The following is a 15,379-nucleotide window of genomic DNA, read 5'->3' as shown; positions in this document are numbered from 1 at the left end:
TAGGTCTTCTATTGTGTATGATTCCTTTCCTTTCCATGCATGTATCACATATAGTGGCTTGGATCTCCATCAAAATGCAAGTTCTTTTGCTGCTTGGTCTAGAGTTAAAGCTAACTAATGAGTTGAAGGATCTGTCATTCCTTGTTTGTGTGTCTTAGAGTAGTGCTTTGAAGATGAAATGCTCCAAAACAAATGTTATGCATGAGGAGCTTTAACTTTTAAGATCACAGAATGCATGAGCTGAGCATGATTTACCAATACAAGGTAGAGGTGGCAACTTGCAGTGAATAAATGGGATAATCAATGGTTTCACCTGTTTTATGTAAATTGTCAGAACCATAAACGACTAGGGCCATTGCAGAATCATTTATTGTAATACTGCTTCTACCAATTGTGTTATTTAGTATTTATCATATTCGTAATCATTTACTATTTTGTTATTTAGTATTTATCAAATTGAAGTAAGCATTATTGCCAACTGTTTCTTTCAATTCGTAATCTTGTGGTCTGTATCAAGTAAAGGAAACAAATTGGATAAAGGTTTCACTTCTAGTGAAACTAACTTTATCCTTTAAAAAAACAAAATAGTGAAAATTACAGATCTATTTCATTCTTTCAAAAAAAAAAAAAAAAAAAAAAAAACAGATCTATTTCATTAATTTTTTATCATTAAATTCTGTCAAATCGGATATTATTTTAAAAAAAGTAATAATGTAAATGAAACCTTTTCAAAGCTATTCACACACAAAAATATTGGCAATATTAACAAACATTTTTCCTGAAAATGCAGATGTCACTCTTTAATTTTTTTCTTTTTTATCAAAGAACAGAAATCAAGTGTTTCAATTGGGCTAGTGATCGGAGATTCGACTCTCAACTTTTGTGGCCGTGGTGCTTAACAATATGGAATGTGAGGATAAATGTGTTAAGATAAGAAAAAATTTAATTATTTTGAGAAAGGTAGGTGTTAATTAATGAAGCAACTAATTAATTAACAACTTGAGTTGAAGTTAATCTCTCTCCATTCATTCATATTCATTCCCTGAAAGTGAAACTGAAAGAGGAGAGAGTAGTTGAATTACCATACTAACCTCAGAGATAGAAAGAAGAAGATGAAGAAGAAGAAGATGAAAAGAGTGAAAACAGCATCACAGCTCACACTTTGATAGCAGAGACATTTGATCTGCATCCATAAACACTCCACACCACATTCAGAGTGGTACCCAGTTCTTATCACACCCTTGTTCCTCTTACAATATATTCAATTCTCTCACATCATCTTCTTCCCAATCCAATCCTCTATCTCTCTCTTCCACCATGCCAGGTCTCGTCAAAACTCCACCGCTCCGAATCACCATGCCCCAAACTCAAACTCCCACCCGAAGATCCGAACCCGCCGCAACCAACAACAAAACTCCCTCCCCGTCGCCCCTCCCGAAGAAGCCACCATCTCCGTCCCCTTCCACCCGCTCCTCCGCCAAGAAGAAGACTCCAGAAACCCCTACCAACCCTGACGCCTCCCTCGACAACCCGGATCTAGGCCCATTCCTCCTCAAACTAGCCCGCGACACCATCGCCTCCGGCGAAGGCCCCACCAAAGCCCTCGACTACGCCATCCGCGCCTCAAAGTCCTTCGAGATCTGCGCCGCTGACGGCGAGCCCAGCCTCGACCTCGCCATGAGCCTCCACGTCCTCGCCGCCATCTACTGCAGCCTCGGCCGCTTCGAGGAAGCCGTCCCGGTACTCGAGCGCGCGATCCAGGTCCCTGACGTCGCTCGCGGCGCGGATCACGCCCTCGCCGCGTTCTCCGGCCATATGCAGTTAGGCGATACGTTTTCCATGCTCGGACATGTTGATAAATCGATTTCCTGCTACGACCAGGGTCTTCAGATTCAGATCCAAACGCTTGGTGATACCGATCCACGCGTCGGTGAAACGTGCAGGTACCTCGCGGAGGCGAATGTTCAAGCGATGCAGTTTGACAGAGCGGAGGAGCTTTGCAAGACAACGCTCGAGATCCACCGCGCGCATAGCGAGCCTGCTTCACTGGAAGAAGCTGCGGATCGGAGGCTCATGGCGCTTATCTGCGAGGCGAAAGGAGATTACGAAGCCGCCCTTGAGCACCTCGTGCTGGCGTCCATGGCTATGATCGCGAATGGACAGGACAATGAAGTTGCCTCCATTGATGTTAGCATCGGGAACATGTACATGTCGCTGTGCCGATTCGATGAGGCTATATTTTCCTACCAGAAGGCGCTCACCGTGTTCAAGGCGTCGAAGGGGGAGAATCATCCTTCGGTGGCGTCGGTGTTTGTGCGCCTTGCTGATTTGTACCACAGGACCGGGAAGCTTCGGGAGTCGAAGTCGTACTGTGAGAATGCCATGAGGATATACTCTAAGCCGGTGCCGGGAACCACGCCGGAGGAGATTGCCGGTGGGTTGACTGAGGTTTCCGCGATTTTCGAGTCGGTGGATGAGCCGGAGGAGGCGCTGAAGCTGCTGCAGAGGGCGATGAAGTTGTTGGAGGAGAAACCGGGGCAGCAGAGCACGGTTGCGGGGATAGAAGCCAGGATGGGAGTAATGTATTACATGACTGGGAGGTATGAGGATGCGAGGAGCAGTTTTGAGAGTGCGGTGGCGAAACTGAGAGCGAGTGGGGAGAGGAAATCTGCGTTTTTCGGAGTTGTGTTGAACCAGATGGGGTTGGCATGTGTGCAGCTGTTCAAGATAGATGAGGCTGCTGAGTTGTTTGAGGAAGCTAGGACGATTCTTGAGCAGGAGTGTGGCCCTTGTCATCAAGATACTCTTGGAGTGTACAGCAACCTTGCAGCAACTTATGATGCCATGGGAAGGTAAAAATCTTATGACCCTTCTTCCTCATTAGGGTGTTTTTGTTATTTAGCATATCAAGTTACTTTTCTTGCCCTGATTTGTTTCAACATGTTGTTGGAAGTATTGCCTTTTAAAGCAGCCATGAAGTAGAAATGAGTTAATGGATTTAGCATTGCAAGAGACTTGCAATTTAGTGATGTTTGGATTACAGTTTGTGATTCATTGTTTGATTTAGACCATGTCATGAAACTCAAAATGATGTTCAAATATAAGTCATGTTGTTTGTAGATTAAACTTAGCTTTCACACCCCAACTTGGAGTTTGAGATGTGGGAACTATATATAATAATCCAAACATGCTCCAAGTGACTGACTGGAAAAGAAGTGTACTTGTTACTACTGTAGTTATGTGTTGGCCTGCATGATTGCAGGGTTTTTGTCTATACCTGTGTTGAGTTCAACAACCTTTGGTTATAAATCCCGTACCCCATGCTTTGTGAATTGATGCTGTATATTTGTGCTTCACACCACGAGTATAGTACTTTAATGCTTCCATTAGTGGTAGTGGAATTATCTGGTATTCTCATGTTTTATCCTTAGATTCTCTTCATGAGGATGGATTCGTAGTTATTCTCCTGATATGTTGTTTGTCCCATGACACTTGTATGTCTGAGCAAGATTCTAGATTCTTTATGTTTGATGTTGAATTTGAGGTCTTTAGCTCTAAACCTGATATGATGGCATACTTTTCAGAGTGGGAGATGCAATTGAAATCTTAGAATATGTCCTTAAGTTGAGGGAAGAAAAGCTTGGAATAGCAAATCCTGATTTTGAAGATGAGAAGCGTCGGCTGGCTGAGCTCCTGAAAGAAGCAGGCAAGACGCGAGACAGGAAAGCGAAATCTCTCGAAAACCTCATTGATCCCAACTCAAAGAGGACAAAGAAGGAGGGGAATAAGAGGTGGCCTGGTTTGGGGTTTAGAATTTAACCATATTTTTACTCTTCTATATTGAATGCACATTCTGTAACATAGAATATCTTGTATAGGGTTGAATTTGTAATTTGGGAGCTTCCCTGTTTCTTGATATTTGTTCATGCATTTGTTTTTCTTGGTTAATTGCTTTATCAATTGTGTTGTAACCTTTTAGCTCTACCACAAAATTTCATCCTGTCCTCCTTTTCCTGGAAATGTTGAAAGCAGATTTTTGTTTGAGTGAATGAATTTTTATGAGATTGTTTTATTTATCTTGTGTAACTTAGCTTGCAATACTTTGTTCTCTTCGGTCCTCCAATCATGCAAATTTCGGGTGCATGTTTTTAAGTTAATTATGAATTAAGCATGTTTGAACTGGGGTGGTGGTGATAGAACTGGACCAGAAACAGAAGAAAATGGTATTTCTCTTGTAGTTGTGCTCCATTCTTCTTTATGATTGAATAAGGTCCATAAAATCTTGTACTCAATTTTCATTCAATCTTTTGGCCAATGATTTCTGTGTATAAGGTTGTTGTTTCAAAAAAAGACTTGATCTCCATCTGAAAACTCCACTCGTCTTCTATGAGCAATAGCATATGCTCTTAGATCTTCTTAACTCGTCTGATAGTGCATCCCTTTCTATAATTAGAAGATAATTGCCTCCAATTTAGAAGGTATAGTAGTTCCCTTCCATCATAGATTATTTTGGTCAGCCGTTTCATACAATTTATTTTTGGTCAATCTTTCATACATTTATTTAAAAGGAGATATTTCACTGAAAACATTATAGTTTTTTTTTTTTGGTCACTAAGGGCTTGTTTCGCACACCGTATTAGGCATGATAGTATAAGCTTATACAATACATTATGAGTTTATCCATTGTTTGGTGATGGCATTGTATTGTATAATTTTATCCATCAAAGTCTCCTTATACGTTAAAATGACGTATTATTTAATCCATCATGTGAGTGATGGATAATGCATGATAAAGTTGTGGCGTATAAGTCACCATCACCACCACCATCCATTGCTGCCAACTTACACCACCACCGCCACCGGTGTTGCCGCCACCCGATCACCACCGTCGCCGCCCTACCGTCACCACTGGTGTTGCCGCCACCGCCACCACCGACACCACAACCCTATCGCCACCACCACCACCATTGCCTCCACCCTCCACCGTCGCCGCCACCGCCTTACCACCACCACCACCACCCTATCGTCGTCAACACCACAACCACCATCGTTGCCACCACCGCCACCTCCCGATCACCACCACCGCCACCACCATCGTACTTCCACCACCGGTGTTGCCGCCACCGCCACCACCGACACCACAACCACCACCTTATCGTCACCATTGCCTCCACCCTCCACCGTAGCCGCCACCCTAGCGCAGCCGCCACCGCCTTACCACCACCACCACCACCAACCTATCTCCACTGTCACCACCGCCGCCACCAACACTAACCTACCACCACTTTCATCACCACCGCCACCACCGTTATAATCACCTTCATATTTGATTTTTATTATATATCATTATTCAATACTTCATTAAACATAAAATTGCATTAATTTAAACGATATGGTAAATTATACAGAGTATGACCAAACGCTGGATAGTATAAGAAAGTTATCAGGGCTTATACTATCATGCTTAATACTATCAGGTCTTATACTATAAAGCCTTATACTATACGTCGCACCAAACAGGCCCTAAAAAAATATTATAGTTTGTATTGAACCAAAACTCTGGTCCAGGTTAAATGTGTGGGCCATTGTTTTGATTCAGAGCCCACGAAGCGAGTTTATTTGTCCTTATGTTTGCACTTTAGGTTGTAGCCACACTGAGTGAAGTATCTATCTGTTTCTGTTTGTGGTTTGTTTGATGGCCCATTAAGGCTGTTATGTATTGATTGTATGAATGAATCTCTTTACGTATTGCTTGTATGAATGAATGATGAATCTCTTTGAAAAAAACAAGACATGCATTCACTACTTCATATTGGTCTACTGTTGAGGATTAGCTACTAAAGAAAAGGAAAAAGTTCCATTTACACTTTCTTTAAGTGGAAATAGAGTGAAATGGTTTGAATAAAAGTGAAGATGTGATATAAGAGATGTGATAAATGGTTTGATTGAAAGTGAAGATAGAAACAAATAGAACATGAAAGTAGAAATAAAGTGAAATATAATAAAAAGTGTGAATGAATCATAACTTTAATCGAACACCAGCAAGTCATAACCATTGCACTCCATTTCTCATAATTGGCCACCACAGAATTGGCCATAGAAGAATGGAACCAATGTAGGAATCAAATTATAATTACGCTTCAAGTGAACCTTATATATTCCCTACATGTGCTACTTTTCTTCTAACATTATGTGTTCTATTTTCTTCTTTTTGGACTAGATAAAAGTGTTGGATTAGATTCTTATTAAGTGTTGTGTTGTCGTAGTGGGTTACCATGTTATGGAAGCTTCAAAGAACACATGCTTCAAAAGAAAGTCAATTTCATTTTGTATACTGGTTTACCAATAATTAGACAAGCAACTTTACTTAATTATTATGTTGATGACGCAATTTATTTCGTCCTTTGTAAATCACAATCACTCATGTCTTTTTGGTTACAGGAGGAAAATACAATCACTCATGTCTTCAATCAATTTTTATCTTATTTTATCGGCAGACAATCTCACCCAACATTTTGACCCCCAAAAGAAAAAATCTCAACCAACATTATCTCATCTTTTATTTGCACATGTAAAAGCTAGAAACTTTTTCAATAGTGAACTTTTACTATCTAGGATTTTCTAAATAATCCATGTGAGTTACTAATCCATAATTTAATGGATCAATGAATTTTTTTTATAAATAAATTAATATATAAAACATAAAAAATATAACTCACTTATCTCCTATATGATTGCAATCTCATGAATCATTTAGACAGTCTCATTTTGTCGTAACTAAATGTGAATTAGGGATGAATTTTATGTTCATGGGTCCATTAACTAACTATAAATATAAATTAGATACAATTGCTGTCATACCAAAGAGATTAAAGTTGGAATGGTTGCTATCAGATTGGCAAAAGCATTATAAAGACAAGGCGGTAAATGGTAATTGATAAAATTAACCTCGAATTATTTTTTCCTCAAAACACCTCATGCCTGTTAAGTTCGAGCTTTTGTGTTCACTTGAAGGACAAAGGAACCATCTCTGCAATTTAGTACTTGGTCCTCATTCTTATGCATCCAAAACTTGTGAACACAAAAGAGTTAAATAGGGTAAATAAGGAAAATGATTCCAAGGCAAGGAGCCGGGTCTTAAGCAGTGAAGTGTGTCTTACAATCAATTTCACTCTACTTTCTTGAGAGCTTATTTAAAAATAAATAAAATAATTCTACTTTCTTCATGTTAAAATATATTATGAAACCATTCATGTGGCCCTACGCTATTAGGATAATTGGTTCCCTAACATGATGTTAGAGTCTCTATGACTTAGCGGTCTAAAGTTCAATCTTTGCTCCCATCACTTTCTAATTAAAAATTAGAATTTAAGCACATGGTAGGGTGGAACTGTGCATTTATCCACGCTTCAAGCACAAAAGGCTCTTGCATAAAAGAGTGTGTTTGAATATATATATTATAAAATCATTCATGTGGTCCTTAGCCAATAATTTAAGTTTTTGAGGTAATTGGTTACTTGACATTTCAGAAGTTGACCTTGTAATGACATGTCCCATGTCCAATAATAATTGCCCAAGTTACCACAAAGGTTTGTTATCTAATTTTAGAAGTAATATTTTGTTACTTTTACCGTGAAAGAATTGAAAGTTAGCGCAAGTCGCTTTCTGATAACTGTGGCGTTTGCTAAGTAGGGTCTGAAGCATCTCAGTGGTAGTATTAGTACTACAGATTTGAGACAGTGACAAAAATCTTTCTGGTTCTCTATATATATCCCTTTGATTGTAGCAACTTGTTACGTACACACCCCAACACATGTCATGCATGTGATCAACCAGCTGATTTATTCAGCATATAATACAATTAGTTTTATTTTGGAACTACTCTCTCCTTTATTCACCGACTCTAATATATATAGATATATTCATTCACTGATCATATATACTCACAAAACAAATTAAAACATTCTTTCGTTCTGATATAACCATGACTGCAGCAACAACAGATGATATTGCTCGAACAGTAGTTGGTATCATAGGTACGTTGATCAAATTAATTTCTTTATGAACTTTTTAATTTGTATCATATATCATAATCCATATTTTTCATTCTTGATGATCTATGTCCCCACGGTTTGTTCTTTTTAACTTCAGGAAACATCATCTCAGGCTTCCTGTTCTTGTCCCCAGTGTAAGCTTGCATCATTTGGGAGCTTCCCTGTTTCTTGATATTTGTTCATGCATTTGTTTTTCTTGGTTAATTGTTTTATCAATTGTGTTGTAACCTTTTAGCTCTACCACAAAATTTCATCCTGTCCTCCTTTTCCTGGAAATGTTGAAAGCAGATTTTTGTTTGAGTGAATGAATTTTTATGAGATTGTTTTATTTATCTTGTGTAACTTAGCTTGCGATACTTTGTTCTCTTCGGTCCTCCAATCATGCAAATTTCGGGTGCATGTTTTTAAGTTAATTATGAATTAAGCATGTTTGAATTGGGGTGGTGGTGATAGAACTGGACCAGAAACACAGAAGAAAATGGTATTTCTCTTGTAGTTGTGCTCCATTCTTCTCTATCTCTATGATTGAATAAGGTCCATAAAATCTTGAACTCAATTTTCATTCATGTTTATAAACTACCTAAATCTCTAGTTTCGGGTGAATTCATTCATGTTTAGTATATTTGTATTGATTTCTCTTTCTCTTCAAAATCAATACTACTAAAACCTAGAAATGTCTCATACACGTTAACAGTTTTATCCCGCATTGAATCAATTCTTGGTGGACTGAAAAAGTGTGGCTGACAAGCACATGGGCATACATATAATTGATCTTAGAGAGAATACAATGCTATAAAAAAATGCTAGCTATTGGTCTATTTGTGAAAAAGAAGGTGAAATTTGATCATTTTAACAAACAGAAAAAGTTTGATGCACCGTTTTTACACCGTCAACCAATCAGATTTCAAGGATGTGAGAAAATCTCTCTTTTCATTTAATTTTTTTAATTGACATGTCACATCCTTGAAATCTGATTGGTTGACGGTGTAAAAAAACCGTCGGTGCATCAAAATTAAACTCTTTAACAAATAGTAGTGTTAAATGTAAAGATATATATTTTTTCAAGTAATCACATTGTTAATGTTTTTTTTTTCGTGGTGCAGAAACTAGTGGTTATGACCAAAAGTGTTGAGTACATGCCGTTATTCATATCTCTTGCCTCTTTTGGTAATGGTGTGGCTTGGACCACTTATGCTCTCATCCGTTTCGACCTATTCATCATGGTAAGAATTTCAAGTTTTTTTTTTCTTTTTATGGTTTTCTCTTCCCCCTAAGAATAACAAAATAGTGAATAAAAGACTACTGGTATTGTGCTTTCTTAACTATCAGGTCTCAAATGCGCTTGGAACCTTGTTTTCGGTGGCACGACTAATTCTATATGCAACCTTTTACAAGTCGACAAAGCGGCAGATAGCGGCAAGGAAAGCAACCAAGGCGGAGGTGGATCTCTCGCAGGTGGTTGTTGGTAATGGTGAACAACGATCCAAACCAAATAATTGATCATGATGGATTATTGATGGTTGACAGAACCTTCTACCCTCTCATCTCATGATCATTGAGAATGAACTCCTCTATCTTTTTTTTTTTCATTTTCCAACTCTGTTAAGATGTTTCTATTCTACTTAAGATGACATGTCATCAATCATCATTGCCTGAAGCAATGTTTGTAAGCACATACATGAGTCATCATATATTAAACTTATATATATCTTTGTATTATCAATCAGGGAGACTTCACAAATACAAGGTGTGTGTGTATAGAATTTATGTCTCTTACCAATGTGTGTGTAGTGCTAGTGCTTAAACAGTTAAACTTGAGCCCGGGTCGTGTCAGGGCCGTGTATAGACATCAACAGAAGTGAAATTTTATAAAAGTGTGAATCAATCATAACTCTAACAGAAACCGTATCGCGCTGCACCAACCAGTCATAATCATTGCACTCCATTTCTAATAATTGGCCACCATAGAATGGAACCAATGTAGGAATCAAATTATAATTACGCTTCAGATGAACCTTATATGCATGCATGCGCCATGGTTTTCGGGTGCATATATTTAAGGTAATTATGAATTACTAGCATGCTTGAATGGGGTGGTGGTGATAGAACTGGACCATAAACATAGAAGAAAATGGTATTTCTCTGGTAGTTGAGCTCCATTCTTCTCTATGATTGAATGGACTGAATTTTCATTCAATGTTATGGCCAATGACTTCTGCGTATAAGGTTGCAGTTTCAAAAGGACTTATCTCCATCTAAAATCTCCACTTGTCTTCTATGATCAGCATTAACATATGCTCTTAAATCTTGTCAACCCTAAACTTTATAGTTTGTATTGAACTAAAGCTCAGCCCAACTTAAATGTGTGGGCCATTGTTTTGGTCCAGAGCCCACAAAGCTAGTTTATTTGTCCTTCTGTTTGCACTTTAGGTTGTAGCCACACTGATTGAGTATCTATCTGTTTGTGATGTCCAACCCAAAGAACTGGCTGACCTATCTGGTTCCAGAAGATTAAAGTTATTAGAAGAAATGGTGGTGGAATAAGTAACATAAAATGAGTGATCCTCTTCTTCTTGAACAGGTCCCGCTGCTGCACGCATTCTTCTATAATGTGAAGTTCTTTCTATAATAGATCTGGACAATTGACATGATTTTTACTCACATTTTGAAAGCATCGAATTGCTAATAGGAGAAAAGACACGAAAAACTAAAAAATAGTATAGTGAATTGAGTTTATAATTTTTTGGTGCTTACTGTGGTACCTTAAGCCAGATTAAGGCGTGGTACCCAGAATGATATAAATTAATAGAAAAATAATACAATTTAAACTTAAAATAAAATGATGGATGAAGATTTGCAAGGTTCAACATAAATGAGGCATGGAGAAAGAAGATCCTGACAAGAAAGGATCTTAGATGATCTCTCAAAGTTGAAAGTTAAACATAAAACCGTAGTTTTTCAAATTGTGCATTGAACAGTATAAACAAACTTAAATACAATATGTTATTAGTTCATTGACTCATTGAACTTAAATTCTTAAAAATTGCAACAGTAAATCATCCATTTTATTTAAGAAAATAACAAAATTATAACTTAAAGTACTATACGAGGTACCACACCCGAAAAAAAATATGGGTACCACGGAATTCACCAATTTTTTTACGTTGACAAATTTAGTTTTTTTTTTATCATGAAGGATAGTGAGTAAATACTATGAAAATTTTCAAAGTTTCCTTTATTGATTGATACCAACGGTTGATGATTGAATTGATGTTTATACTTTATAGTACTTTGTAAATTATAAATAGTGCATTTGTTCACCACCTTACTTTTTGGTGGATGCTGCAATTACATGAAATTTTGTCTAAACTCTTATTTCTAATATAAGTTTATGAGTATTCTTCAGTTTTTAATTCATAGGAAACAAAATTCTCATGACTTAGTACAACAACACTGTGTAAGCTTCTTAATTGGCGGAAAGCCAAAACAGGTTCCACCTTTTGGATAGCCTCGACCAACACAGAGCGCACTGCAAGCAGGTATACTTTTGCAATTACCTATGCAATGCGTTCCAAAAAAATCATTCTCATGGTTGATCGCTAGTCCTGCATCAAACATAAAGTCAGTTAAATTTTATATAAACAAGAGGTTCCTTTTATCTATAGAGAGTTAAGTCATGATTCACTAACGGTGTAAATACTTTTTAAATTGTTAACTAATCAAATTTTAAATATGTAAAATGTATAAACTTTTGACATTGTAAAAGTTCTTTACCTTATTTGTGCATGAACCATTTTTCCTATGACTTTATCAAATAAGAAAATATTATTTATTTGAGGATTTGCATAGTAAGGTCTGGTTTCGTATAGGGTGCATTATGTGCAAAGTCTTGCACCGGTGCATGAATGGTTTTTTGCCATAGAAACCGCATATTTTGTTAAGATCCCTTTAATTTTAAATTTATACTTAATTATAATTATTTTAATTTTTACATTAATGCCCTTGTCTCCTTCCTCTTGCTTTCTCTTGATGATGACGCTGCTCAGCCACTAAGCCGTCGTCGCCGACGACAGCCGTCCACCGTCACGCCACCGTGGGTATTTCCGGCCTACCTCCTTGCCACTGTCGGTTCCAAAAACAGTTCGAGTCAATAAATCGAAAATCGCAACCACTCTTCACCACCCACAACACCAACGTATTTGACAACTATGTCCAGATCTAAATTCCATAACCCTTTGCAGAAGAAGAAAACCCATAACCCTCTACAAAAGTTATTGCAATGAAAAACACTATTCAAGAGGAAAAGAGGGATAAATCATGAAACGAAATTCACAAGGTTGCTTCACTGTACATATACATACAATGATACAATTTGGGCAAAGTAAAATCAACAGGAGTAGCAGTGAGAAAATTGACAAATAGTTGAAAGAAGAAGAAGAGGGATGGGAGAGAAATAATTGAGAGGGTCGAAATTAAGGTCAATGAAGATGGCTCAATCACTGTGAATGGGTCTTGCGGCAGCGGAGGACAATAGCTCAGTCCCTGTAAATCCCTATGAATGGGTCGATGAAGATCTTGGCGATTTCGGAGGTTGGTGATGATGGAAGAAGGTGGGAAATTGGTGGTGGTGGTGGTTCTCACCCAGATGTGCAACGCCCCTTGTCTCACCTTCTCTAAATTGGTGTCAGCGATGATGACGGAGATGAGATGTCGCAGTACTCGCCGTTGAGGAGGACGTCTTGCGGCGACGGCACGACGACAGAAAAGTTCTGGCACGGAAGGGCCTTGCGGCGTGTTGTGCCATCAACGAGGAGAGGGAGAGAGAAAGGAGAAGATTGAAGGGCTGTTTTCGTAACTTTACTCTTTTTTTATTTTTTTTGGGTGCTCTTGCACCGTGCAAGACATTGAATGCAAGTGCACCCTATAAGCCACCGTAAGGTCTGCATTTAAAAAATTAATAAACATTAAAAGTTCTTTAAAACAAACATTTTTTCGGGTAAATAAAAACAAAGAAGAAGAATAAGAAAAGAAGGGAAACCGGCCGTAAAGACAACTATATCCTACAAAAGAAAGTACTCATACAGTCAAATCTCAGGAGTGGAAAATTTCGCCTTCATAAAGGCTATGAAAAGAACATAACTTTTAATCCATGTTCTAGCGCCAAGCTTGTCAAGGAAATAAGGAAGAGCATACCTTCACACAATATATGTGAAAGAGAAACCAACCAATAGTTTCCCAATATCTTCAAAAATCATTCTGAGTCCTACTTATCTAAAAGAATATTTGGTTTCGTTTATAGATTGAAAAGAATAATGCATTATATTCCACTTATAGTTGGCATATTGTTCATTAGAATGCAACATGAAATTATATAAACCTTTTACCCCTACCTGAAATCAAAACCAAAGCAAGACATAAAACCAAGAGATGATATGAATAGACGCGCCCGGCCATTTTGAAGAATTTAAAATTTGATTGGTTTTCTTACAAGATGAAAACTATAATTCTTTTCGTTATATATATGATATCAATAATATGTGATTTAATTTTATTTATTATTTTACGATATTTCCATATTAGTATATTTAATATAATTTCTAATAGTTAATCTAATAAATTTTTGACCAAGTATTAATGAAGGTCAAGTCAATTTTGCTTTTACTTATCATTATCATATAGTTTTTTAATTTTTCCTTAAATTGTGATTAATAATATATGATTTTATCAATAATATATGATTTAATTTTATTTATTATTTTACAATATTTACATATTAGTATATTTGATATAATGTCTAATAGTTAATCTAATAAATTTTTGACCAAGTATTAATAAAGGTCAAGTCAATTTTGCTTTTACTCATCATTATTATGTAGTTTTTTAAGTTTTCCTCAAATTAGGATTAATAATATATGATTTAATTTTATCTATTATTTTGCAATCTTTATATTAGTATATTTAATATAACACTACCTCTGGTCTTATTTATAAGAACCAAATGAAAATTTGTGTTATACTAAATATTTTTTTCCAATAATGCTCTTGTTAATCATAACTAATAAAAAGTGTCCCATTAATTATTTTCTAGTAGTTGATCTAATAACTTTTTGACCAAATATTAATGAAGGTCAAGTCTCAATTTTGCTTTTACATATCATTATCATATTGTTTTTTTTTTTTAAATTTTCATCGAATTTTAATTAATAATGGAAATTTAAATAATAATTTTTTTTTAAAATATTAGAAACTTAAAAAAAAAATAGTAATTTATATAATAAATAATATGCTTAATTGAGCATTTAGTCAATAATCTAACACAATTGTTCAAAAGTGATCCTCAATTTTTAAAATGTTCCAAAAAAAAATTACAACACTCACCAATGTGCCCTCATTAAATGGCACGGCATCCCATGTCAACAAGTAAGCTAGATAAATAATTAATATTTTTGAATTAAACAAGTAATGTGAGAGGTCATGTGAGGGGCACGTGAAAATATCATCCCATCATCATCTTCCCACAAACACCACCATCCTTATCACCAGGGGCGGAGGGAAGTAGTGGCCCACCGTGGCCATGGTCCCTCCCTCATTTTGAAAATTCTTCCCAGTACTTGGTATTTTTTATAATCCCTCTCTCATTTAATATATTATTAGTTTCTAAGAGCATCTCCAATGCTAGTTCTTATTTCTTAGTTCCTAGCACTATTCATGTGGGCCCGTATTATCACATGTGTTTAAGCAATTCTCTAGCAATTTTGCTCCAATCATGAGTTCTTAGTTCTTAGTTCTTACAACTATTCATTTGGTCTCACCAACCACATTATTTATACTTTTTATTTTCATAATGTAATAAAACAAAACTCATAAAGTAATAAAGTGATTTGGATGAGAGAGAAATAATTAATATTTTAAGCTAAGAACTCAAAAAGCAAAACATCTTATATAAGAATTGAGTTCTTATTTTTAAGAACTAAGGAGTCCATGTCAGCACCTCTAATAATAAAGTTCTTAGTTCTTAGTTCTTAACTCCAAAATAAGAATTAAGAACCTTACATTGGAGATGCTCTAATAGTTCCTCACTCTCTCTCATGTTTTTCTCCCCAGGATCAACACAACTTTACAAGCTCTTTTATATAACATTATTTTGTGTACTTTCTTACTTCTCATTCATGTGGATTCACCCTCACCACACAATCTAATATTATCTTTAAATATTTTATATACTTTTGTTGCTTTCAAACTCTACGGTCGTACCACTTTCATCAAACAAAAGCTTTTTTTTATCAAATTGTTCAGCTCTTGGGTAGGGGTGTTCAAAATATGGA

The 15,379-nt window shown here is 36.5% G+C and overlaps 2 protein-coding genes across 4 annotated transcripts; both read left to right on the top strand.

The window, feature by feature from the left end:
• The first annotated feature begins 1,036 nt into the window (after positions 1–1,036).
• Positions 1,037–4,072, top strand: LOC130710692 (protein KINESIN LIGHT CHAIN-RELATED 1). The gene is made up of 2 exons (XM_057560042.1): positions 1,037–2,852; positions 3,585–4,072. The coding sequence occupies exons 1-2, from the start codon at positions 1,318–1,320 to the stop codon at positions 3,817–3,819; spliced, it is 1,770 nt and encodes a 589-aa protein (XP_057416025.1). The 5' UTR covers positions 1,037–1,317; the 3' UTR covers positions 3,820–4,072.
• Positions 4,073–7,904: 3,832 nt separating this feature from the next.
• LOC130714266 (bidirectional sugar transporter SWEET4-like) lies at positions 7,905–9,824 on the top strand. 3 transcript variants are annotated; one of them, XR_009011208.1, is made up of 4 exons: positions 7,919–8,036; positions 8,152–8,188; positions 9,158–9,277; positions 9,384–9,821. XR_009011208.1 is itself a non-coding variant. In XM_057564166.1 (3 exons), exons 1-3 carry the CDS (start codon positions 8,855–8,857, stop codon positions 9,552–9,554), a joined length of 324 nt encoding a protein of 107 aa, XP_057420149.1. In that variant the 5' UTR covers positions 8,198–8,854; the 3' UTR covers positions 9,555–9,824. The 3 variants fall into 3 exon arrangements, 1 of the variants encoding a protein (XP_057420149.1); XR_009011209.1 differs by lacking the exon at positions 8,152–8,188 and having other exon boundaries at positions 7,905–8,036; positions 9,384–9,823; XM_057564166.1 differs by lacking the exons at positions 7,919–8,036; positions 8,152–8,188 and adding an exon at positions 8,198–8,887 and having other exon boundaries at positions 9,384–9,824.
• Positions 9,825–15,379: the final 5,555 nt, after the last annotated feature.

This window comes from Lotus japonicus, chromosome 4 (genome assembly GCF_012489685.1).
Source record: "Lotus japonicus ecotype B-129 chromosome 4, LjGifu_v1.2".
NCBI lineage: Eukaryota > Viridiplantae > Streptophyta > Magnoliopsida > Fabales > Fabaceae > Lotus > Lotus japonicus.
This window is presented reverse-complemented; position numbering and strand designations above follow the sequence as displayed.